This window comes from Panulirus ornatus, chromosome 2 (assembly GCF_036320965.1).
Source record: "Panulirus ornatus isolate Po-2019 chromosome 2, ASM3632096v1, whole genome shotgun sequence".
NCBI lineage: Eukaryota > Metazoa > Arthropoda > Malacostraca > Decapoda > Palinuridae > Panulirus > Panulirus ornatus.
This window is the reverse complement of record NC_092225.1, coordinates 20,201,525-20,227,516: the sequence shown is the minus strand read 5'-3', so window position 1 is coordinate 20,227,516 and position 25,992 is coordinate 20,201,525. Positions and strand designations below refer to the sequence as shown.

At 41.4% G+C, this 25,992-nt stretch overlaps 1 protein-coding gene across 5 annotated transcripts in view; it reads right to left on the bottom strand.

Moving 5' to 3' along the window:
- LOC139753881 (erythroid differentiation-related factor 1) overlaps positions 1-25,992 on the bottom strand; it is a 103,385-nt gene that overhangs the window by 31,627 nt on the left and 45,766 nt on the right. For all 5 annotated transcript variants that reach the window (XM_071670847.1, XM_071670863.1, XM_071670841.1 and 2 more), the window contains 4 exons: positions 16,849-17,102; positions 15,367-15,614; positions 3,225-3,641; positions 1,180-1,424 (listed from right to left, as the gene is read on the bottom strand). In XM_071670847.1, the coding sequence (XP_071526948.1) occupies positions 1,180-1,424; positions 3,225-3,641; positions 15,367-15,614; positions 16,849-17,102 (1,164 nt within the window). The remainder of the gene's footprint in view (positions 1-1,179; positions 1,425-3,224; positions 3,642-15,366; positions 15,615-16,848; positions 17,103-25,992) is intronic.

The window sequence follows — 25,992 nt, the reverse complement described above, 5'->3', positions numbered from 1 at the left end:
CCTTACTCTTATAGTTTTTCAATCTATACTACTTAATTAATTCACTGTTCAAATGGTTTTCTTTGGTCTCCTTGCCCCTCAACAAACCTAAATCCTTATTCCTTATTAAATATTTTTAGATATCTTTCTCAAACATCTTTATTCCACTTTCCTACCAAAGATCTACATTCTACTTTAATATACATTACACCTAACTCCATCAACCTGCCAGCAGACAACAACAACCATACTTAATCAAATTTTCCCATTTTCAGCAAACTCCAGGGAAATAAGAAAATGCTCTGGAAGGAGGTCAATAATATGAGGAAAATATGAAAACAAATAAAACACCAGTGAATGTGGAAAATGTGGAAGTGGTAACAGGCAGATAAGAGATGAAGAGGGGATGGGGTGAGTATTTTGAAAAATTTTTGAATTTGGCTGATGATATGATAGTAGAAGTGGGATGTTTATGTTGGGGAGGCAAGTAAAGTGAAAGTCATGGCAGGTGTTATGGTGAAAAGAGATTTAGTGGTAAAAGCGTTATGTAAGATGATAGGTGTCAAAGTTGATAAGGTGGATGGTACTGAAGATGAATCTTTTACTTAGGAAAGGAAGTGAATGTGAACTTAATTGTTTAGCTGGGATTTTCAATGTTGGTATGGATCATGGTGAGGTGCGTGAGGATTAGTAGAATGCCTGTACAATGCTACTGTGAAGAGGCAATCTAGCTCACTACCTTTTCTGAAACTTCACTGTTCCTTCCCACTCAGCCACTCTGTTCATGAGATCACCCTCTCAAAATAAATCAGTTTATACATCAATCATAAATGATTTAGTTAAGCATTTGGACAATTTTCTTTTCATACCTGACTGCTATTTCCCACATTAGCAAGGTAGCAACAGGAACTGACAAAGAAAGGCTGCATTCACTCACATCCATTCTCTAGCTGTCATATGCAGTGTAGTGAAACCATAGCTCCCTAAACACAACCAGGCCACATCCAACTTTCCATGGTTTCCCAAGGCTCCTTCACATGCCCTGGTTCAATCCAATGACAGCACACCAACCCCCATATATGACATTGTTCCACTTCACTCTATCCTGTTACAGACCTTACACGCTCATGCAGTTGGACCATGTGGTTGTTTATAATATGATTATAATTCTAATTCAATATCTCCACTAAATACACTTACCTTGTGCTGGCAAAATACTATCTAATAGCATGATCATGTCTTGATGAGCTGTAGCAACATTGTTGTAGTCATCTATATGACTAGCTACTTCTTCCCAGGCCTTAGAGATCATGTAGAATGTGTCTGCTGCTAAAGTCAAAGCTTGGCAAGGGATGGGTATCTCACTCTCCTCTAGACCTAGTCGACACGCCATGCCATGCCATGCATGGAGGGACAATCTTATGTAACGTAAAGCTAGTCCATGCCTGAAAATAGCACAGAAAGACTTTAGATATACAAAAATATACCCACGTTCATCACCCACTTCTATGCAACAGCAGTAGAGTCCTCACATCCAAACCACTCTATAATCAGTCACCAACCCTGAAGTAAAATTTCTTTCTTACCCTTGTCTTGCACTTCAGTAACCTCTACTCACAGATCACCTTACCCCAACAAATATAACGACAAAACACACATGCAATGAAATAACCCGACAAGCAGTAAACAACTGACCTCCCAACTCAGTTATAAGCTCCAACCTGCCAGATATACACCCATCAAAAACCACACTCCCCAGACAAATCAAAGTCATGCTCTCGCACTTACACTATGGACATAACTCATCACTACAGTGTATTCCAACACCCTTGATGCCCATGATGTAATTACCATAAAGAAGAAACCAAACACTTACTAATCAACTGCCCTGCACTCTGCACTTAGATGCACACATATCACAACACTTTAAGGGCCTGTGGTCCCGACTGGCAGATGTGACCAATCTGCTGAGTAGGAAGTATGCAAGTATGGGTGTTACTGAACACCACCTGTTTGAGCTTACACTGCCCGTGAAAAGTCAACTTTGGTGAGGCTTCATCACTGAGAGAATAGTCTTGCCAGAGAACTTTTTACTCTAAAGGAATCAACATTTTGTTGCTACTGGAAGTAGCACAGCCTTGGGCTGCAGGAGCCTTTAGAAAAGTCCTGAGTAACACCAGGAGTCTTTCAGTGAATTTGGTCCTGGCATTCTGGACTTTCTTTGTCTGTTCCTGACACTACTTTGCTAACAAGGGAAGCAGCGATCAAGTATGAAAAAGAAAGAAAATCAATATTTCATCACATTTGTCAACTGCACAACTGTGTAAGTGCAATCACATGAAGTCAATGTATATAAACCTTCTATCACATTGTCACCATATATATATACCTGCATGAATTGTGGGGGATTGAGATGCATAAAATTTTTCCATTTATGGCAAAAGAATGCTAGTAGCATCTGTGGATAATAATTGGAGGAAGTAAACATCAAGTGGAATTACAAATGAAAGTAAGAACCATTAGATCCTCTTATGAGGACCAGAGCAATCCACTGAAGTAGTCTCATAAAGGGACAACAGCAGTGAAACCGTAAAGCTACCTCAGGAAAGTTGTGATGAAATTGCAGACCATCATTCAAGAAAATATACAGCAGATTTTTATGAAGAACAACTCATATATCTCATTTCTGGATATCCCCTTCAGCACCTGGCACTTAACTATCCAGATTATGCAAAAGAGGAACACAACTGAAAGTGAAGATGCCTTTACATTCTTCAAATCATTAATAGCAAGTTAGAGCTTTCAGCAGGAATAAAGTTATTACAAGAAAATTAAACTGGAGGATTAAAACCACTATCTATAATCTGTTAATGGGTCTACAGCTGGTTTTCACTTTGAACTAATGAATACATTTAGGCATAACACTAAGTAGATGAGCATCTATGTCTATGTGTATCTATTTGTTCATCTTCGTCCAAAAATCAATTCTAAACCCAGGTCCTTAGCTGCAAAAACAGTGCATTTACAAAATCTACAGATGAAACACAAAAATTTCGTTCAAATTCCTGATTATCCATTTTTTTAGCATTTCATTATACTTAGTTGCTGTCTCCGGTGTTAACAAGGTAATGCAGGGAAACAAACGAAAGAATGGCCCAATCCACCCACATACACATGTATATACATACATGAATTCACAAAACTTTTGACGGTAATTCATATGAACATTCAAACCTGATACTTACTTGTGAGCATTAAAAGTTGTTCTGGCCATAACCAGATATACTAAAGATGCTTTTCTGAGCAGCAAGACATGGAGTTTATCCCACCAGGTGGCAACACTATACTGCCGACTCAACACTGAGACAGTCAGCTGAGTAAAGGCACATCGCTCTTTAGCTACAACTAAAGCTTTCCTTCCATCATCTGAATTACTATTTAGGGGCATGTACGGCATAGGTATAGGCTGAAAAGGTCGAGCCATCTTGGGTTCTTCTTGGTCTTGATTCCTTGCTGAGCCTACAGGTGATTCTTTATTTCTTTTTGATCGAGGGAGTTCCTGATCTCTAGCATTTGAGGTATGCAGACACCGAAGGGCCTCAATCACATGATTCAAAGCACCATGGCATCGTTCTTCTAATGTGCCTAACAGAGGTGGAGCCCTGCAAACAAAAAATTATTTGGCAAAATGAAGAGAAAAAATCAAATATACATATATTAATCCTATCAAAAATAAAAGGTGAATCAATCAGCTATACAATATACACAAATGCAATTCACCACATCTATTATAAACTAAATAATGACTATTTGGAGAAAACTACAAATCAGTCAATTCAAATCTTAAACCTGATGGTAACAAAATATCTCCAGCCAACCCAGCTGATCACTCTCCTCTAAGGATATGCGCATAAAATGGGTACCTGGCTTAGGTTAGGGAGTACATACATAAATACATACATATATATATATATTTTATTTTTTTGCAAACAAAAAATTATTTGGCAAAATGAAGAGAAAAAACCAAATATACATATATTAATCAATTATTTGGCAAAATGAAGAGAAAAAATCAAATATACATATATTAATCAATTGGGAGGTGAGTTTGAATGGTGAAAAACTGGAGGAAGTGAAGTGTTTTAGATATCTGGGAGTGGATCTGTCAGCGGATGGAACCATGGAAGCGGAAGTGGATCATAGGGTGGGGGAGGGGGCGAAAATTTTGGGAGCCTTGAAAAATGTGTGGAAGTCGAGAACATTATCCCGGAAAGCAAAAATGGGTATGTTTGAAGGAATAGTAGTTCCAACAATGTTGTATGGTTGCGAGGCGTGGGCTATGGATAGAGTTGTGCGCAGGAGGATGGATGTGCTGGAAATGAGATGTTTGAGGACAATGTGTGGTGTGAGGTGGTTTGATCGAGTAAGTAACGTAAGGGTAAGAGAGATGTGTGGAAATAAAAAGAGCGTGGTTGAGAGAGCAGAAGAGAGTGTTTTAAAATGGTTTGGGCACATGGAGAGAATGAGTGAGGAAAGATTGACCAAGAGGATATATGTGTCGGAGGTGGAGGGAACGAGGAGAAGAGGGAGACCAAATTGGAGGTGGAAAGATGGAGTGAAAAAGATTTTGCGTGATCGGGGCCTGAACATGCAGGAGGGTGAAAGGAGGGCAAGGAATAGAGTGAATTGGAGCGATGTGGTATACAGGGGTTGACGTGCTGTCAGTGGATTGAATCAAGGCATGTGAAGCGTCCGGGGTAAACCATGGAAAGCTGTGTAGGTATGTATATTTGTGTGTGTGGACGTGTGTATGTACATGTGTATGGGGGGGGTTGGGCCATTTCTTTCGTCTGTTTCCTTGCGCTACCTCGCAATACGCGGGAGACAGCGACAAAGTATAAAAAAAAAAAAAAAAAAAAAAAAAAAAAAAAAAAAAAAAAAATTAATCCTTATAAGAAATAAAAGGTGAATCAATCAGCTCTACAAGATACACAAATGCAATTCACCACATCTGTTATAAACTAAACAATGACTATTTGGAGAAAACTACAAATCAGCCAATTCATATCTTAAACCTGATGGTAACAAAATATCTCAAGCCAACCCTCACTCTCCTCTAAGGATTTGCTGATAAAATGGGTACCTGGCTCAGGTTAGGGAGTATATAAATACATATATACTTATATATCCTCTGTTCTTAATGCTACCTCGCTAACACGGGAAATGGCAAATAGTTTGAAAGAAAGAGAGAAGACTTATATATCCCATTTTTTCATTCATTATACTTTGTCGCTGTCTCCAGCGTTAGCGAGGCAGCACAAGGAAACAGATGAAAGAATGGCCTAACCCACCCACATCCACATGTATATACATACATATCCATACACGCACATATACATACCTAAACATTTCAACGTATACATACATATATACATACACAGACATATACATATACACATACACAGACATATACATATATACACATGTACATAATTCATACTTGCTGCCTTTATTCATTCCCATCACCACTCCGCCACACATGAAATGACAACCCCCTTCCCACTGCACGCGCGCAAGGTAGTGCTAGGAAAAGACAACAAAGGCCACATTTGTTCACACTCAGTCTCTAGATGTCATGTATAATGCACCAAAACCACAGCGCCCCTTCCACATCCAGGCCCAACAAAACTTTCCATGGTTTACCCCAGATGCTTCACATATCCTGGTTCAATCCACAGACAGCACGTTGACCCCGGTATACCACATCATTCCAATTCACTCTATTCCTTGCACGCCTTTCACCCTCCTGTATGTTCAGGCCCTGATCGCTCAAAATCATTTTCACTCCATCCTTCAACCTCCAATTTGGTCTCCCACTTCTCCTCATTCCCTCCACCTTTGACACATATATCCTCTTTGTCAATCTTTCCTCACTCATTCTCTCCATGAGACCAAACCATTTCAATACACCATCTTCTGCTCTCTCAACTACACTCTTTTTATTACCCCACATCTCTCTTACCCTTTCATTACTTACTTGATCAAACCACCTCACACCACATATTGTCCTCAAACATCTCATTTCCTACACATCCACCCTCCTCCGCACAACCCTATCTATAGCCCACGCCTTGCAACCATATAACATTGTTGGAACCACTATTCCTTCAAACATACTCATTTTTGCTTTCCACGATAATGTTCTTGCCTTCCACACATTCTTCATGCTCCCAGAACTTTCGCCCCCTCCCCCACCCCGTGACTCACTTCTGCTTCCATGGTTCCATCCGCTGCCAAATCCACTCCCAGATATCTAAAACACTTAACTTCCTCCAGTTTTTCTCCATTCAAACTTACTCCCAACTGACTTGTCCCTCAACCCTACTATACCTAATAACCTTGCTCTTATTCACATTTATTCTCAGCTTTCTTCTTTCACACACTTTACCAAACTCAGTCACCAGCTTCTGCAGTTTCTCATCTGAATCAGCCACCAGCACTGTATCATCAGTGAACAACTGACTCACTTCCCAAGCCCTCTCATCCACAACAGACTGCATACTTGCCCCTCTTTCCAAAACTCTTGCATTCACATCCCTAACAACCCCATCCATAAACAAATTAAACAACCATGGAGACATCACGCACCCCTGCTGCAAACCTACATTCACTGAGAACCAATCACTTTCTTCCTACTCGTACACATGCCTTACATCCTCGATAAAAACTTTTCACTGCTTCTAGCAACTTGCCTCCCACACCATATACTCTTAATACCTTCCACAGAGCATCTATCAACTCGTTTATCATATGCCTTCTCCAGATCCATAAATGCTACATACAAATCCATCTGTTTTTCTAAGTATTTGTCACATACATTCTTCAAAGCAAACACCTGATCCACACATCCTCTACCACTTCTGAAACCGCACTGCTGTTCCCCAGTCTGATGCTCTGTACATGCCTTCACCCTCTCAATCAATACCCTCCCATATAATTTCCCAGGAATACTAAATAAACTTATAACTCTGTAATTTGAACACTCACCTTTATCTTCTATGCCTTTGTACAATGGCACTATGGATGCATACTGCCAATCCTTAGGCACTTCATTGTGAGCCATACATACACTGAATACCTGCTGACTCTCATGTTAGCGAGGTAGCGCAAGGAAACAGGTGAGGAATGGCTCAACTCACACACATACACAGGTATATACATAAACGCCCACATACGCACATATAAAAACATACACACATCGACATATACATACACATATGCAGACATTACATAAATACATATGTACATATTCATGCTTGCTTTCATCCATTCCTGTCACTACTCCATCCCACAGGAAGCAGCATTGCTACCCCCAGCTTCAGTGAGGTAGCACCAAAAAAAAAGACAAAAAAGGCCACATTCGTTCACACTCAGTTTCTAGCTGTCATGTGTAATGCACCAAAACCAAAGCCCCCTATCCACATCCAGGCCTTGCAGGCCTTTCCATGGTTTATCTCAGAAGTGTCACATGCCCTGGTTCAGTCCACTGACATGTCAACTCAGGTATAACACATCATTCCAATTCGCTTCATTCCTTGCACACCTCTCACCCTCCTACATGTTCAGGCTCCAATCACTCAAAATCTTTTCCACTCAATCCTTCAACCTCCAATTTGGTCTCCCACTTCTTGTTCCCTCCACCTCTGACACATATATTCTCTTTGTCAATCTTTCCTCACTCATTTGTTCCATATGTTCAAACCATTTCAACTTACCCTCTTCTCCTCTCTCAACCACACTCTTTTTATTACCACACATCTCTCTTACCCTTTCATTACTTACTCGATCAAACCACCTCACACTACATATTGTCCTCAAACATTCCATTTCCAACACATCCACCCTCCTCCATAATAACCAATTTATAGCCCATGCCTTGCAACCATATAATATTGTTGGAACTACTGTTCCTTCAAACATACCAATTTTTCCTCTCTAAGATAATGTTCTCTCTTTCTACACATTCTTCAATGCTCCCAGAACCTTTGCCCCCTCTCCCATCCTATGACTCATTTCTGCTTCCATGGTTCCATTCACTGCCAAGTCCACTCCCATGTAGCTAAAACACTTTACTTCCTCCAATTTTTATCCATTCAAGCTTACATCCCAACTAACTTGTCCCTCAATCCTGGTGAACCTAATAAACTTGCTCTTATTCACATTTACTCTCAACTTTCTCCTTTCACACACTTTACCAACTCAGTCGCCAACTTCTGCAGTTTCTCACTTAAATCAGCTACCAGTGCTGTATCATCAGAGAACAACAACTGACTCACTTCCCAGGCCCTCTCACCCCCATCAGACTGCATACTCACTGCTTTCTCCAAAACTCTTGCATTTATCTCCCTAACCACCCCATCCATAATCAAATTAACCCATGGGGACATCACACACCCCTGCTGCAAAATGACCTTCACTGGGAACCAATCACTCTCATTTCTTCCTGCTCATGCATATGCCCTACACACTTGACAAAAACTTTTCACTGCTTCTAGCAAATTACTTTCCACACCATAAATTCTTAAGATCTTCCACAAAGCATCTATGTCAACCTTGTCATGTGCCTTCTCCAGATCCATAAATGCTACATACAAATACATCTGCTTTTCTGAGTATTTCTCACATATACTATTCCACACATCCTCTACCACTTCTAAAATCACACTGCTTCTCCCCAATCTGATGCTCTGTACATGCCTTCACCCTTTCAATCAATACCCTCCCATACAACTTTCCAGGAATATTCAACTAACTTGTCTCTGTAGTTTGAAAACTTACCTTTATCCCCTTTGCCTTTGTACAATGGCACTATATGTGCATTATGCCAATCCTCAGGCATCTCACCACAATCCATACATACAATGAATATCCTTACCAACCAATGAACAAAGCCACCCCCTTTCTAAATAAATTCAACTGCAATACCATTCAATCCCACCACCTTGAAGGATTTCATTTTCCACAGGGCTTTCACCACTTCTCTCTTCACCAAACCATTCTCCTTGACTCTCTCACTTTGCACACCATCCCATACAAAACACTCATTCCATCTCCTCCTCAGTTCTTCACTACCTATTATCACTTCCCACTTCCCCCTTACTCCCTTCACCGATGTTTTCTATTTGTTCTCTTGTCTTGCACACGTTATCTACCCCCTTCCAAAACATCTTTTTATTCTCCCTAAAGTTTAACGATACTCTCTAACCCCAACTCCAACTTGCATTCTTTTTCAACCCTTGCACATTACTCTTGACCTGCCCCTTTCTGTTACACATCTTCCATGTATAAGAGATACATCTGGTATGAGAAAGGAGGGAGATGGGCTGATTAGAAAGGGTAGTGAGTGGTGGGATGAAAAAGTAAAGTGAAAAAGAAGAGGTTTGGATGATACTTGCATGGAAGGAGTGCAAATGACTGGGAGATGTATAAGAGAAAGCAGCAGATAGTCATAAGGAAGGTGCAAGGGTTGAAAAAGAGTGCAAATGAGAGTTGGGGTGAGAGAGTACCATTAAACTTTAGGGAGAATAAAAAGATGTCTTGGAAGGAGATTAAAAAACGTGGGTAAGACAAGAGAACAAATGGGAACATTGGTGAAGGGGCAAGGTGGGAAGTGATAACAGGTAGTGATGAAATGAGGAGTAGATGGAGTGAGTATTTTGAAGATTTGTTGAATGAATTTGATGATAAAGTGGCAGATGCACGGTGTTTTGGTTGGGGTGGTGTGCGAAGAGAGAGTTAGGGATAGTGGTTTGGTGAAAGCCTTGCAGAAGATGATATTGCAGTTGAATTTATCAATTAAGGGGATGACTATTTTGTTGATTAATTGGTAAGGATATTCAATGTATGTATGGGTCATGGTGAAATGCCTGGGGATTGGTGGAACACGTGTATAATGCCACTTTACAAAGGCATAGGGGATAAGGGTGAGTGTTCAAAATACAGAGGCATAAATTTGTTGAGTATTCCTGGGAAACTGTATGGGAGGGTATTGACTGAGAAGGAAGAAGGCATGTACAGAGCATCAGATTGGGGAGTAGTGAGATTTTAGATGTGGTAGAGGATGTGTGGATCAGGTGTTTGCACTGAAGAATGTGTGAGCGAAATACTTAGAAAAACAGATGGACTTGTGTGTGGCATTTATGGATCTGGAGAATGAATATGATAGGGTTAACAGAGATGCTTTATGGAAGGTATTAAGAATATATGGTGTGAGAGGTAAGTTGCTTGAGGTAGATGGAAATTTCTATTAAGGGTGCAAGGCATGTGTACAAATTAGGAAGAGAAGAGTGATTAGTTTCCAGTGAAAGTCAGCTTGCAGCAAAGGTGTATGATGTCACCATGGTAGTTTAATTTCTTTATGGATACGGTGGTTAAGACTTAATCTTCTGTTTAAAACAAGTTTCAAGTCAACACCAGAGGAGTGAAAGAGAGTAAGGGAGGACCACCATGACCTTGTTATTTTTTATTTATATTATACTTTGTCGCTGTCTCCCGCGTTTGCGAGGTAGCGCAAGGAAACAGACGAAAGAAATGGCCCAACCCCCCCCCATACACATGTATATACATACGTCCACACACGCAAATATACATACCTACACAGCTTTCCATGGTTTACCCCAGACGCTTCACATGCCTTGCTTCAATCCACTGACAGCACGTCAACCCTGGTATACCACATCGCTCCAATTCACTCTATTCCTTGCCCTCCTTTCACCCTCCTGCATGTTCAGGCCCCGATCACACAAAATCTTTTTCACTCCATCTTTCCACCTCCAATTTGGTCTCCCTCTTCTCCTTGTTCCCTCCACCTCCGACACATATATCCTCTTGGTCAATCTTTCCTCACTCATCCTCTCCATGTGCCCAAACCACTTCAAAACACCCTCTTCTGCTCTCTCAACCACGCTCTTTTTATTTCCACACATCTCTCTTACCCTTACGTTACTCACTCGATCAAACCACCTCACACCACACATTGTCCTCAAACATCTCATTTCCAGCACATCCATCCTCCTGCGCACAACTCTATCCATAGCCCACGCCTCGCAACCATACAACATTGTTGGAACCACTATTCCTTCAAACATACCCATTTTTGCTTTCCGAGATAATGTTCTCGACTTCCACACATTCTTCAAGGCCCCCAGGATTTTCGCCCCCTCCCCCACCCTATGATCCACTTCCGCTTCCATGGTTCCATCCGCTGCCAGATCCACTCCCAGATATCTAAAACACTTCACTTCCTCCAGTTTTTCTCCATTCAAACTCACCTCCCAATTGACTTGACCCTCAACCCTACTGTACCTAATAACCTTGCTCTTATTCACATTTACTCTTAACTTTCTTCTTCCACACACTTTTCCAAACTCAGTCACCAGCTTCTGCAGTTTCTCACATGAATCAGCCACCAGCGCTGTATCATCAGCGAACAACAACTGACTCACTTCCCACGCTCTCTCATCCACAAAAGACTTCATACTTGCCCCTCTTTCCAAAACTCTTGCATTTACCTCCCTAACAACCCCATCCATAAACAAATTAAACAACCATGGAGACATCACACACCCCTGCCGCAAACCTACATTCACTGAGAACCAATCACTTTCCTCTCTTCCTACATGTACACATGCCTTACATCCTCGATAAAAACTTTTCACTGCTTCTAACAACTTTCCTCCCACACCATATATTCTTAATACCTTCCACAGAGCATCTCTATCAACTCTATCATATGCCTTCTCCAGATCCATAAATGCTACATACAAATCCATTTGCTTTTCTAAGTATTTCTCACATACATTCTTCAAAGCAAACACCTGATCCACACATCCTCTACCACTTCTGAAACCACACTGCTCTTCCCCAATCTGATGCTCTGTACATGCCTTCACCCTCTCAATCAATACCCTCCCATATAATTTACCAGGAATACTCAACAAACTTATACCTCTGTAATTTGAGCACTCACTCTTATCCCCTTTGCCTTTGTACAATGGCACTATGCACGCATTCCGCCAATCCTCAGGCACCTCACCATGAGTCATACATACATTAAATAACCTTACCAACCAGTCAACAATACAGTCACCCCCTTTTTTAATAAATTCCACTGCAATACCATCCAAACCTGCTGCCTTGCCGGCTTTCATCTTCCGCAAAGCTTTCACTACCTCTTCTCTGTTTACCAAATCATTTTCCCTAACCCTCTCACTTTGCACACCACCTCGACCAAAACACCCTATATCTGCCACTCTATCATCAAACACATTCAACAAACCTTCAAAATACTCACTCCATCTCCTTCTCACATCACCACTACTTGTTATCACCTCCCCATTTGCGCCCTTCACTGAAGTTCCCATTTGCTCCCTTGTCTTACGCACTTTATTTACCTCCTTCCAGAACATCTTTTTATTCTCCCTAAAATTTAATGATACTCTCTCACCCCAACTCTCATTTGCCCTTTTTTTCACCTCTTGCACCTTTCTCTTGACCTCCTGTCTCTTTCTTTTATACATCTTCCACTCAATTGCATTTTTTCCCTGCAAAAATCGTCCAAATTCCTCTCTCTTCTCTTTCACTAATACTCTTACTTCTTCATCCCACCACTCACTACCCTTTCTAATCAACCCACCTCCCACTCTTCTCATGCCACAAGCATCTTTTGCGCAATCCATCACTGATTCCCTAAATACATCCCATTCCTCCCACACTCCCCTTACTTCCATTGTTCTCACCTTTTTCCATTCTATACTCAGTCTCTCCTGGTACTTCCTCACACAGGTCTCCTTCTCAAGCTCACTTACTCTCACCACCCTCTTCACCCCAACATTCACTCTTCTTTTCTGAAAACCCATACAAATCTTCACCTTAGCCTCCACAAGATAATGATCAGACATCCCTCCAGTTGCACCTCTCAGCACATTAACATCCAAAAGTCTCTCTTTCGCACGCCTGTCAATTAACACGTAATCCAATAACGCTCTCTGGCCATCTCTCCTACTTACATAAGTATACTTATGTATATCTCGCTTTTTAAACCAGGTATTCCCAATCATGTCCTTTTTCAGCACATAAATCTACAAGCTCTTCACCATTTCCATTTACAACACTGAACACCCCATGTATACCAATTATTCCCTCAACTGCCACATTACTCAACTTTGCATTCAAATCACCCATCACTATGACCCCGTCTCGTGCATCAAAACCACTAACACACTCATTCAGCTGCTCCCAAAACACTTGCCTCTCTTGATCTTTCTTCTCATGCCCAGGTGCATATGCACCAATAATCACCCACCTCTCTCCATCAACTTTCAGTTTTACCCATATTAATCGAGAATTTACTTTCTTACACTCTATCACATACTCCCACAACTCCTGCTTCAGGAGTATTGCTACTCCTTCCCTTGCTCTTGTCCTCTCACTAACCCCTGACTTTACTCCCCAGACATTCCCAAACCACTCTTCCCCTTTACCCTTGTTATTTATATACTTTAAATCCAGATCCATAGTCAAGTGAATGTTTAGCAAACACCAAAACATTTGCATTCACAGATTATCAAAAATCTTGAGCATTTTCATGAATGTTTACTATGGAAGTATTTGTTTATTAATTTCTTAATACTATAATGAAAGAAAAAGCATGAGGTAAATATCGATACTGTACCGCACAATGTTATGAAAATCTTGTAAACAATTGTATGACAGTTTTAGTTTCATTATGATCATTTACAAGAGAAAATCTGGCAACAGTGTAACTAGGGCATTTTGGGTTTTATGAATCAAAACAAACTGTCTGATTAGTTACATATTTGTACTGTACATGGAGGGAGTTTTTAAAATATTCACATATGAATACAATATTTGTGATGAATCTATTAGTGAAAACAGTTGGTTGGGAAAGAGTATTTAACATATCCTTACTGGTATTGCTTTAAAACAGATCTCGAAGGAGAGGTAAGAAAATCATCATATTGCTATCCTGGTCTGGGATTTCATTTTCTTTTTTTTTTATTTTGCTTTGTCGCTGTCTCCTGCGTTTGTGAGGTAGCGCAAGGAAACAGACGAAAGAAATGGCCCAACCCACCCCCATACACATGTATATACACACACGTCCACACACGCAAATATACAAACCTATACATCTCAATGTACACATATATATACACACACAGACACATACATATATACCCATGCACACAATTCACACTGTCTGCCTTTATTCATTCCCATCGCCACCCCGCCACACATGGAATACCATCCCCCTCCCCCCTCATGTGTGAGGGGTAGCGCTAGGAAGAGACAACAAAGGCCTCATTCGTTCACACTCAGTCTCTAGCTGTCATGCAATAATGCCCGAAACCACAGCTCCCTTTCCACATCCAGGCCCCACACAGCTTTCCATGGTTTACCCCAGACGCTTCACATGCCCTGATTCAATCCACTGACAGCACGTCAACCCCAGTATACCACATCGATCCAATTCACTCTATTCCTTGCCCGCCTTTCACCCTCCTGCATGTTCAGGCCCCGATCACTCATAATCTTTTTCACTCCATCTTTCCACCTCCAATTTGGTCTCCCACTTCTCCTTGATCCCTCCACCTCCGACACATATATCCTCTTGGTCAATCTTTCCTCACTCATTCTCTCAATGTGCCCAAACCATTTCAAAACACCCTCTTCTGCTCTCTCAACCATGCTCTTTTTATTTCCACACATAGGAAGTATCAATTCATTAATCATTTACCAATTCATGAATTTAGTAAAATTAGGCATCCTCTCTACAGATAATTTGTCCAATAATTGAAAGGAAGATACTGTTGGATGATGGTGTTTGGGATTTTTATCTGTACAGAGACTGAATGGTGTCATTGTTGGATTTTTACTCTACATGAAGAAAAATTGAATGCTGCCACTGTTTTGGACCCTCTGGTTAACTGAATCATGGATACATGGGAGTGCTCTATAGTGCCAGAAACAAAAAGAAAGCTGTCTCATTTACGCACATCCATTCTATACCTGTCATGAATAATAATGCATTGAATCCACATAATCCCCTATCCATAGTAAAGTCCCATTTTAGATTAGCAAAAATGGAAGGATTAATTTCAATGTAAATTTAGAAAATATTGAACATGTGCTGCAGAACTTTCCTGCGAGATTTCCTAATTATCTTTTCTAAATCTGTTGATGCCGAATGCATTTTCTTCATTTTCTCTACATCCTAAAAGGCTAAGAACTCCATCTGGATTATAGGTAAAATCTGTGGACATTTATCTTACTTCATTTGATGACATTTTACATAATATTTCAACTCACTTGTAATAGTGAGAATGTGTCTTGTTGGCATGAGGTTTGCATAGTGATGACACCTTAATGGTAGAACTTGAACTAGCAGGTGTGATAGATTGGTTGTCTTGCCCTTCAGAACATTCCTCATCATCACTACCTACATTGGATGACCACTCACTATCTTCATCACTGCAGTCAGAAAGAGCTGGGGAATCAGGGTCAATATCTTGTGGCACATACAGGTCAGACAGCATGTAGTGGGCTGATGAAACAATCTGCAATGTAGAATACACGAGAAATTTCATCTTAAACAACAAACAACATCTAAATGGTCAGTGGGTCTTGGCTATGGTTTCAGTGCATTAAACATGACAGCTGGAGAGTGGAAATTACCAAATGAGGCTACTGTTTCCCTGTTCCTAGCACTACCTTGCTAATGCGGGAAATGGCAAACAAATGTGATAAAGCTCTCGGATCTGCAACATTCGGTACAAAAAGTGTTCCTATATATATTCCTGTCGCTACTCTGCCCCACAGGAAACAGCACTGCTATACCCCACTTCCGCAAGGTAGCGCAAGGAAAACAGACAAAAAAAGGCCACACTTTGTTCACACTCAGTCACTAGCTGTCAAGTGTAATGCACCAAAACCACAGCTCCCTATCCACACCCAAGCCCCACAGACCTTTCCATGGTTTACCCCAAATGCTTCACATGCCCTGGTTAAGTATATTGACAGTAGCGTTGACCCTGGTATACCAAATCGCTTCAATTCACTCTATTCCTTGCACACCTCTCACCTTTCTGCATGTTCAAGCCCCGATTGCTCAAAATCCCCTTCACTCCATCCTTCCACCTCCAATTTGGTCTCCTGCTTCTCCTTGTTCCCTCCACCTCTGACACATATATAGAAAAGACAAGAGACACAGGAGCAAGACTATGTTCCTGTAAGAGAAGGTGACAAATAATGTGCATGACGTGTGCTCTAAGTGGGGACTGGGAGGAGGCTTATCATATCAAATGTTAGTTAGATTAAACTTAGCCTATTAATGTACATGGTATATGAACAGAATGTGAAATAAAAAAGGAAAAGGATAAACGATGAATATTGAGAAAAAAGGGGTGAAAATTAGCTTTCAAGAACAGTTAAATGAAAAGTTGAGAGAATTCGAAAAAATACAAGGTGTAGCTGAGGGGATGAGGAGGTAATGACTGAAGGTTGCCATAGGGATGTAAGGCACTGCATGTACAGGATAAAAAGTACAGCATGATGGAATTAGTAAGCAGTTTTGAAATAAGTGTGGTAGTGCATCCAGGTTGTGTGATGTCACCAGATTTATCTAATATTTTCCATGATGTGTAGGCATTACCAGACTCTACCAACACAAACTTGATAACAAATCATCACAAAGTGAATTGATGTACACAGAGATATGCTTGGACATTCAATAAATAATATGCCAATGATACTTGAGATACTAACTGTATCTACGCAGAAATTTCAGCTCACCTTTGGATACTTATCCTTATTTAGCAAAGTCAGAGAATTCTTCAGCAAAGTCCTGATGGAGGCAATTTTAGTGTGAGCATCTTCAGAAGCACGCATGTTCTTGGCAACCCGATAAAATAGCATTGCAACAGGAGTAGTAAAGGGATTCCCTGAGTCCTCTGTCTGTGTTTCCTCCTCACTTCCATCTACACAGATTCGGCTCTCCATGCAAAGTGATGTCAAGTCATACAGTTTTACTATATCATCATCCTTACCTGTGGGAAGAAAAAAGTGCCTTAGGCATCTGATATCTTAATCTATAATTACATATTCACTAAATCAAGGCATCAATTTACAGCCTCTAATAATGCATGTTCTCTATTATTCCTTAGGTAAATGTCATGTTTCTTTTCCCTAAAATCACTTAAATCCATGCCAAAGATCAAGGGTTCATAACAATTCACAATGAATATTCTCTCTGCTGTTCAACAGTACTCATGGCCCTAAGAAGCCAACAATTCATGAATTCTGGTGTAACTACAGTATCCTTATTGTCATATACAACACCAAGAGTGCATGGCATGTACTGCAGTAAACCACCACGAATGATGCCTGGAAGGCCATCTGGAAGGACTGCAATCGTGACTTTACAATTTTCAAGAAATCGATCTTTGATGTGGCAGGAATAGTCAGTCTTGGCCAAAGTGTTTTGCTGAGGGTTTAGAAGATGCCAACTTGAAGCTTCTCAGTTCCATGATGAAAAATCCATGGAGGGCTTGGTAGAGCCGACAAGAGGAGCAAGAACAAGAGAAAAAGGAACAAAGAGATGGCACAGAACTTTACAGTTCCAGCTGTCAAGAAGTAGCTAGCTTACTTCACAGATCATCTGGCCAGGAGGCAAAGAATATAACCCTGGAGAGAGGTTTACATTTTGGTGAGAGCTTAACATCTCTCTTAAGTAACTACAAGAAAATCTACAAGGAGAAACAGAACTAGTGAAGCATTTCACCTTGAATTAGCATTTCAAGGTCTCCTCTCCATGATACATTTATTTTTCATTATACTTGATTGCCATTTCCTACGTTAGCAAGGTAGCCCCAGGGAACAGATGAAGAAAGGCCAGATCCAATCACACTCAATCTCTAGCTCTCTTGAGTAATATAAATTTTTATCATACTTTTTCATACTTGATCACCGTTTCCCGTATCAGCGAGGTAGCACCAGGAAACAGACGAAGAAAGACCCATCCACTCATTTGAGGGAATAGTGGTTCCAACAATGTTGTATGGTTGCGAGGCGTGGGCTATGGATAGAGATGTGCGCAGGAGGATGGATGTGCTGGAAATGAGATGTTTGAGGACAATGTGTGGTGTGAGGTGGTTTGATCGAGTAAGTAACGTAAGGGTGAGAGAGATGTGTGGAAATAAAAAGAGCGTGGTTGAGAGAGCAGAAGAGGGTGTTTTGAAATGGTTTGGGCACATGGAGAGAATGAGTGAGGAGAGATTGACCAAGAGGATATATGTGTCGGAGGTGGAGGGAACGAGGAGAAGAGGGAGACCAAATTGGAGGTGGAAAGATGGAGTGAAAAAGATTTTGTGTGATCGGGGCCTGAACATGCAGGAGGGTGAAAGGAGGGCAAGAAATAGAGTGAATTGGAGTCATGTGGTATACAGGGGTTGACGTGCTGTCAGTGGATTGAAGCAAGGCATGTGAAGCGTCTGGGGTAAACCATGGAAAGCTGTGTAGGTATGTATATATCAATATATACATACACGTACATAAGTATACGTATACACACGTATACACGTATATATAAGTATACGTATGTAAGTAGGAGAGATGGCCGAAGAGCATTATTGGATTACGTGTTAATTGATAGGCGCGCAAAAGGGAGACTTTTGGATGTTAATGTGCTGAGAGGTGCACCTGGAGGGATGTCTGATCATTATCTTGTGGAGGCGAAGGTGAAGATTTGTATGGGTTTTCAGAAAAGAAGAGAGAATGTTGGGGCGAAGAGAGTGGTGAGAGTAAATGAGCTTGGGAAGGAGACTTGTGTGAGGAAGTACCAGGAGAGACTGAGTACAGAATGGAAAAAGGTGAGAACAAAAGAGGTAAGGGGAGTGGAGGAGGAATGGGATGTATTTAGGGAAGCAGTGATGGCTTGCGCAAAAGATGCTTGTGGCATGAGAAGCGTGGGAGGTGGGTTGATTAGAAAGGGTAGTGAGTGGTGGGATGAAGAAGTAAGATTATTAGTGAAAGAGAAGAGAGAGGCATTTGGACGATTTTTACACGGAAATAATGCAAATGATGTATAAAAGAAAGAGGCAAGAGGTCAAGAGGAAGGTGCAAGAGGTGAAAAAGAGGGCAAATGAGAGTTGGGGTGAGAGAGTATCATTAAATTTTAAGGAGAATAAAAAGATGTTTTGGAAGGAGGTAAATAAAGTGCATAAGACAAAGGAGCAGATGGGAACTTCAGTGAAGGGGGCTAATGGGGAGGTGGTAACAAGTAGTGGTGATGTGAGAAGGAGATGGAGTGAGTATTTTGATGGTTTGTTGAATGTGTTTGATGATAGAGTGGCAGATATAGGGTGTTTTGGTCGAGGTGGTGTGCAAAGTGAGAGGGTTAGGGAAAATAATTTGGTAAACAGAGAACAGGTAGTAAAAGCTTTGCGGAAGATGAAAGCCGGCAAGGCAGCAGGTTTCGATGGTATTGCAATGGAATTTATCAAAAAAGAGGGTGACTGTATTGTTGACTGGTTGGTAAGGTTATTTAATGTATGTATGATTCATGGTGAGGTGCCTGAGGATTGGCGGAATGCGTGCATAGTGCCATTGTACAAAGGCAAAGGGGATAAGAGTGAGTGCTCAAATTACAGAGGTATAAGTTTGTTGAGTATTCCTGGTAAATTATATGGGAGGGTATTGATTGAGAGGGTGAAGGCATGTACAGAGCATCAGATTGGGGAAGAGCAGTGTGGTTTCAGAAGTGGTAGAGGATGTGTGGATCAGGTGTTTGCTTTGAAGAATGTATGTGAGAAATACTTAGAAAAGCAAATGGATTTGTATGTAGCATTTATGGATCTGGAGAAGGCATATGATTGGGTTGATAGAGATGCTCTGTGGAAGGTATTAAGAGTATAAGGTGTGGGAGGCAAGTTGTTAGAAGCAGTGAAAAGTTTTTATCAAGGATGTAAGGCATGTGTACGTGTAGGAAGAGAGGAAAGTGATTGGTTCTCAGTGAATGTAGGTTTGCGGCAGGGGTGTGTGATGTCTCCATGGTTGTTTAATTTGTTTATGGATGGGGTTGTTAGGGAGGTGAATGCAAGAGTTTTGGAAAGAGGGGCAAGTATGCAGTCTGTTGTGGATGAGAGAGCTTGGGAAGTGAGTCAGTTGTTGTTCGCTGATGATACAGCGCTGGTGGCTGATTCATGTGAGAAACTGCAGAAGCTGGTGACTGAGTTTGGTAAAGTGTGTGAAAGAAGAAAGTTAAGAGTAAATGTGAATAAGAGCAAGGTTATTAGGTACAGTAGGGTTGAGGGTCAAGTCAATTGGGATGTAAGTTTGAATGGAGAAAAACTGGAGGAAGTAAAGTGTTTTAGATATCTGGGAGTGGATCTGGCAGCGGATGGAACCATGGAAGCAGAAGTGAATCATAGGGTGGGGGAGGGGGCGAAAATTCTGGGAGCCTTGAAGAATGTTTGGAAGTCGAGAACATTATCTTGGAAAGCAAAAATGGCTATGTTTGAAGGAACAGTGGTTCCAACAATGTTGTATGGCTGCGAGGCGTGAGCTATGGATAGAGTTGTGCGCAGGAGGGTGGATGTGCTGGAAATGAGATGTTTGAGGACAATATGTGGTGTGAGGTGGTTTGATCGAGTAAGTAATGTAAGGGTAAGAGAGATGTGTGGAAACAAAAAGAGTGTGGTTGAGAGAGCAGAAGAGGGTGTTTTGAAATGCTTTGGTCACATGGAGAGAATGAGTGAGGAAAGATTGACCAAGAGGATATATGCATCAGAGGTGGAGGGAACGAGGAGAAGTGGGAGACCAAATTGGAGGTGGAAAGATGGAGTGAAAAAGATTTTGAGTGATCGGGGCCTAAACATACAGGAGGGTGAAAGGCGTGCAAGGAATAGAGTGAATTGGAACGATGTGGTATACCGGGGTCGACGTGCTGTCAATGGATTGAACCAAGGTATGTGAAGCATCTGGGGTAAACCATGGAAAGTTGTGTGGGGCCTGGATGTGGAAAGGGAGCTGTGGTTTCGGTGCATTTTTACATGACAGATAGAGACCGAGTGTGAACGAATGGGGCCTTTGTTGTCTTTCCCTAGCACTACCTCGCACACATGAGGGGGGAGGGGGTTGTTATTTCATGTGTGGCGAGGTGGTGATGAGAATAAATAAAGGCAGAAAGTATGAATTATGTACATGTGTATATATGTATATGTCTGTGTGTGTATATATATGTGTACACTGAGATGTATAGGTATGTATATTTGCGTGTGTGGACATGTATGTATATATATACATGTGAATATGGGTGGGTTGGGCCCTTCTTTCGCCTGTTTCCTTGCGCTACCTCGCTGTCGCAGGAAATGGCGAATAGTATAAAAGAAAGAAAAGAAATATATATATATATATATATATATATATATATATTATCCCTGGGGATAGGGGAGAAAGAATACTTCCCACGTATTCCCTGCGTGTCGAAGAAGGCGACTAAAAGGGGAGGGAGCGGGGGGCTGGAAATCATCCCCTCTCATTATTTTTTTTTAATTTTCCAAAAGAGGGAATAGAGAAGGGGGCCAGGTGAGGATATTCCCTTAAAGGCACAGTTCTCTGTTCTTAACGCTACCTTGCTAACGCGGGAAATGGCGAATAGTTTGAAAGAAAGAAAAAGAATATATATATCTATGTCTTTTTATTTTGCTTTGTCGCTGTCTCCCGCATTTGCGAGGTAGCACAAGGAAACAGAAGAAAGAAATGGCCCAACCCACCCCCATACACATGTATATACACACACGTCCACACACACAAAAATACACACCCATACATCTCAATGTACACATATATATACACACACAGACACATACATATATACCCATGCACACAATTCACACTGCCTGCCTTTATTCATTCCCATCTCCACCTTGCCACATATGGAATACCATCCCCCTCCACCTCATGTGTGCGAGGTAGCGCTACGAAAAGATAACAAAGGCCCCATTCGTTCACACTCAGTCTCCAGCTGTCATGCAATAACGCCCGAAACCACAGCTCCCTTTCCACATCCAGGCCTCACACAACTTTCCATGGTTTACCCCAGACACTTCACATGCCGATTCAATCCACTGACAGCACGTCAACCCCGGTATACCACATCGATCAAATTCACTCTATTCCTTGCCCACCTTTCACCCTCCAGCAAATTCAGGCCCCGATCACTCAAAATCTTTCCACCTCCAATTTGGTCTCCCACTTCTCCTCGTTCCCTCCACCTCCGACACATATATCCTCTTGGTCAATCTTTCCTCACTCATTCTCTCCATGTGCCCAAACCATTTCAAAACACCCTCTTCTGCTCTCTCAACCACACTCTTTTTATTTCCACACATCTCTCTTACCCTTACATTACTTACTCGATCAAACCACCTCACACCACACATTGTCCTCAAACATCTCATTTCCAGCACATCCACTGTCCTGCGCACAACTCTATCCATAGCCCACGCCTCGCAACCATACAACATTGTTGGAACCACTATTCCTTCAAACATACCCATTTTTGCTTTCCGAGATAATGTTCTCGACTTCCACACATTCTTCAAGGCTCCCAGGATTTTCGCCCCCTTCCCCACCCTATGATTCACTTCCGCTTCCATGGTTCCATCCGCTGCCAGATCCACTCCCAGATATCTAAAACACTTTACTTCCTCCAGTTTTTCTCCATTCAAACTTACCTCCCAATTGACTTGACCCTGAACCCTACTGTACCTTGCTCTTATTCACATTTACTCTTAACTTTCTTCTTTCACACACTTTACCAAACTAAGTCACCAGCTTCTGCAGTTTCTCACATGAATCAGCCACCAGCACTGTATCATCAGCGAACAACAACTGACTCACTTCCCAAGCTCTCTCATCCACAACAGACTTCATACTTGCCCCTCTTTGCAAAACTCTTGCATTCACCTCCTTAACAACCCCATCCATAAACAAATCAAACAACCATGGAGACATCACACACCCCTGCCGCAAACCTACATTCACTGAGAACCAATCACTTTCCTCTCTTCCTACACGTACACATGCCTTACATCCTCGATAAAAACTTTTGACTGCTTCTAACAACTTGCCTCCCACACCATATATTCTTAATACCTTCCATATATATATATATATATATATATATATATATATATATATATATATATATATATATATATGGAACGGGAAGGGATGGGAGCGGGGGACCAGAAATCCTCCCCTCCTTGTATTTCTAACTTTCTAAAATGGGAAACAGAAGGAGTCACGCGGGGAGTGCTCATCCTCCTCGAAGGCTCAGACTGGGGTGTCTAAATGTGTGTGGATGTAACCAAGATGTGATAAAAGGAGAGATAGGTAGTATGTTTGAGGAAAGGAACCTGGATGTTTTGGCTCTGAGTGAAACGAAGCTCAAGGGTAAAGGGGAAGAGTGGTTTGGAAATGTCTTGGGAGTAAAGTTAGGGGTTAGTGAGAGGACAAGAGCAAGGGAAGGAGTATGAAGGCTAAGGAGTATGTGATAGAATGTAAGAAAGTAAATTCTCGATTAATATGGGTAAAACTGAAAGTTGATGGAGAGAGATGGGTGATTATTGGTGCATATGCACCTAGGCATGAGAAGAAAGACCATGAGAGGCAAGTGTTTTGGGAGCAGCTGAATGAGCGTGTTAGTGGTTTTGATGCACGAGACCGGGTTATAGTGATGGGTGATTTGAATGCAAAGGTGAGTAATGTGGCAGTTGAGGGAATAATTGGTATACATGGGGTGTTCAGTGTTGTAAATAGAAATGGTGTAGAGCTTGTAGATTTATGTGCTGAAAAAGGACTGGTGATTGGGAATACCTGGTTTAAAAAGCGAGATATACATAAGTATACGTATGTAAGTAGGAGAGATGGCCAGAGAGCGTTATTGGATTACGTGTTAATTGACAGGTGCGCGAAAGAGAGACTTTTGGATGTTAATATGCTGAGAGGTGCAATTGGAGGGATAACTGATCATTATCTTGTGGAGGCTAAGGTGAAGATTTGTATGGGTTTTCAGAAAAGAAGAGCGAATGTTGGGGTGAAGAGGGTGGTGAGAGTAAGTAAGTGAGCTTGGGAAGGAGACTTGTGTGAGGAAGTACCAGGAGAGACTGAGTACAGAATGGAAAAAGGTGAGAACAATGGAAGTAAGGGGAGTGGGGGAGGAATGGGATGTATTTAGGGAATCAGTGATGGATTGCACAAAAGATGCTTGTGGCATGAGAAGAGTGGGAGGTGGGTTGATTAGAAAGGGTAGTGAGTGGTGGGATGAAGAAGTAAGATTATCAGTGAAAGAGAAGAGAGAGGCATTTGGACGATTTTTGCAGGGAAAAAATGCAATTGAGTGGGAGATGTATAAAAGAAAGAGACAGGAGGTCAAGAGAAAGGTGCAAGAGGTGAAAAAGAGGGCAAATGAGAGTAGGGGTGAGAGAGTATCATTAAATTTTAGGGAGAATAAAAAGATGTTCTGGAAGGAGGTAAATAAAGTGCGTAAGACATGGGAGCAAATGGGAACTTCAGTGAAGGGCGCAAATGGGGAGATGATAACAAGTAGTGGTGATGTGACAAGGAGATGGAGTGAATATTTTGAAGGTTTGTTGAATGTATTTGATAATAGAGTGGCAGATATAGGGTGTTTTCGTTGAGGTGGTGTGCAAAGTGAGAGGGTTAGGGAAAATGATTTGGTAAACAGAGAAGAGGTGGTAAAAGCTTTGCGGAAGATGAAAGCCGGCAAGGCAGCAGGTTTCGATGGTATTGCAGTGGAATTTATTAAAAAAGGGGGTGACTATATTGTTGACTGGTTGGTAAGGTTATTTAATGTATGTATGACTCATGGTGAGGTGCCTGAGGATTGGCGGAATGCTTGCATAGTGCCATTGTACAAAGGCAAAGGGGATAAGAGTGAGTGCTCAAATTACAGAGGTATAAGCTTGTTGAGTATTCCTGGGAAATTATATGGGAGGGATATTGATTGAGAGGGTGAAGGCATGTACAGAGCATCAGTGTGGTTTCAGAAGTGGTAGAGGATGTGTGGATCAGGTGTTTGCTTTGAAGAATGTATGTGAGAAATACTTAGAAAAGCAAATGGATTTGTATGTAGCATTTATGGATCTGGAGAAGGCATATGATAGAGTTGATAGAGATGCTCTGTGGAATGTATTAAGAATATATGGTGTGGGAGGCAAGTTGTTAGAAGCAGTCAAAAGTTTTTATCGGGGATGTAAGGCATGTGTACGTGTAGGAAGAGAGGAAAGTGATTGGTTCTCAGTGAATGTAGGTTTGCGGCAGGGGTGTGTGATGTCTCCATGGTTGTTTAATTTGTTTATGGATGGGGTTGTTAGGGAGGTGAATGCAAGAGTTTTGGAAAGAGGGGCAAGTATGAAGTCTGTTGTGGATGAAAGAGCTTGGGAAATGTATGTATGAGTGGAGTGGATTGGAGCGATGTGGTGTGCCGGGGTTGACGTGCTGTCGGTGGATTGAATCAAGGCATGTGAAGCGTCTGGGGTAAACCATGGAAAGCTGTGTAGGTATGTATATTTGCGTGTGTGGACGTATGTATATACATGTGTGTGGGGGGGGGGGTTGGGCCATTTCTTTCGTCTGTTTCCTTGCGCTGCCTCGCAAGTGCGGGGTACAGCGACAAAGTATAATAATAAAAATATATAATAATATATGTTTTTTTTTTTTTTTTTATACTTTGTCGCTGTATATATATATATATATGTATATATATGTATATATATATATATATATATATATATATATATATATATATATATATATATATATATATATATTATCCCTGGGGATAGGGGAGAAAGAATACTTCCCACGTATTCCCTGCGTGTCGTAGAAGGCGACTAAAAGGGAAGGGAGCGG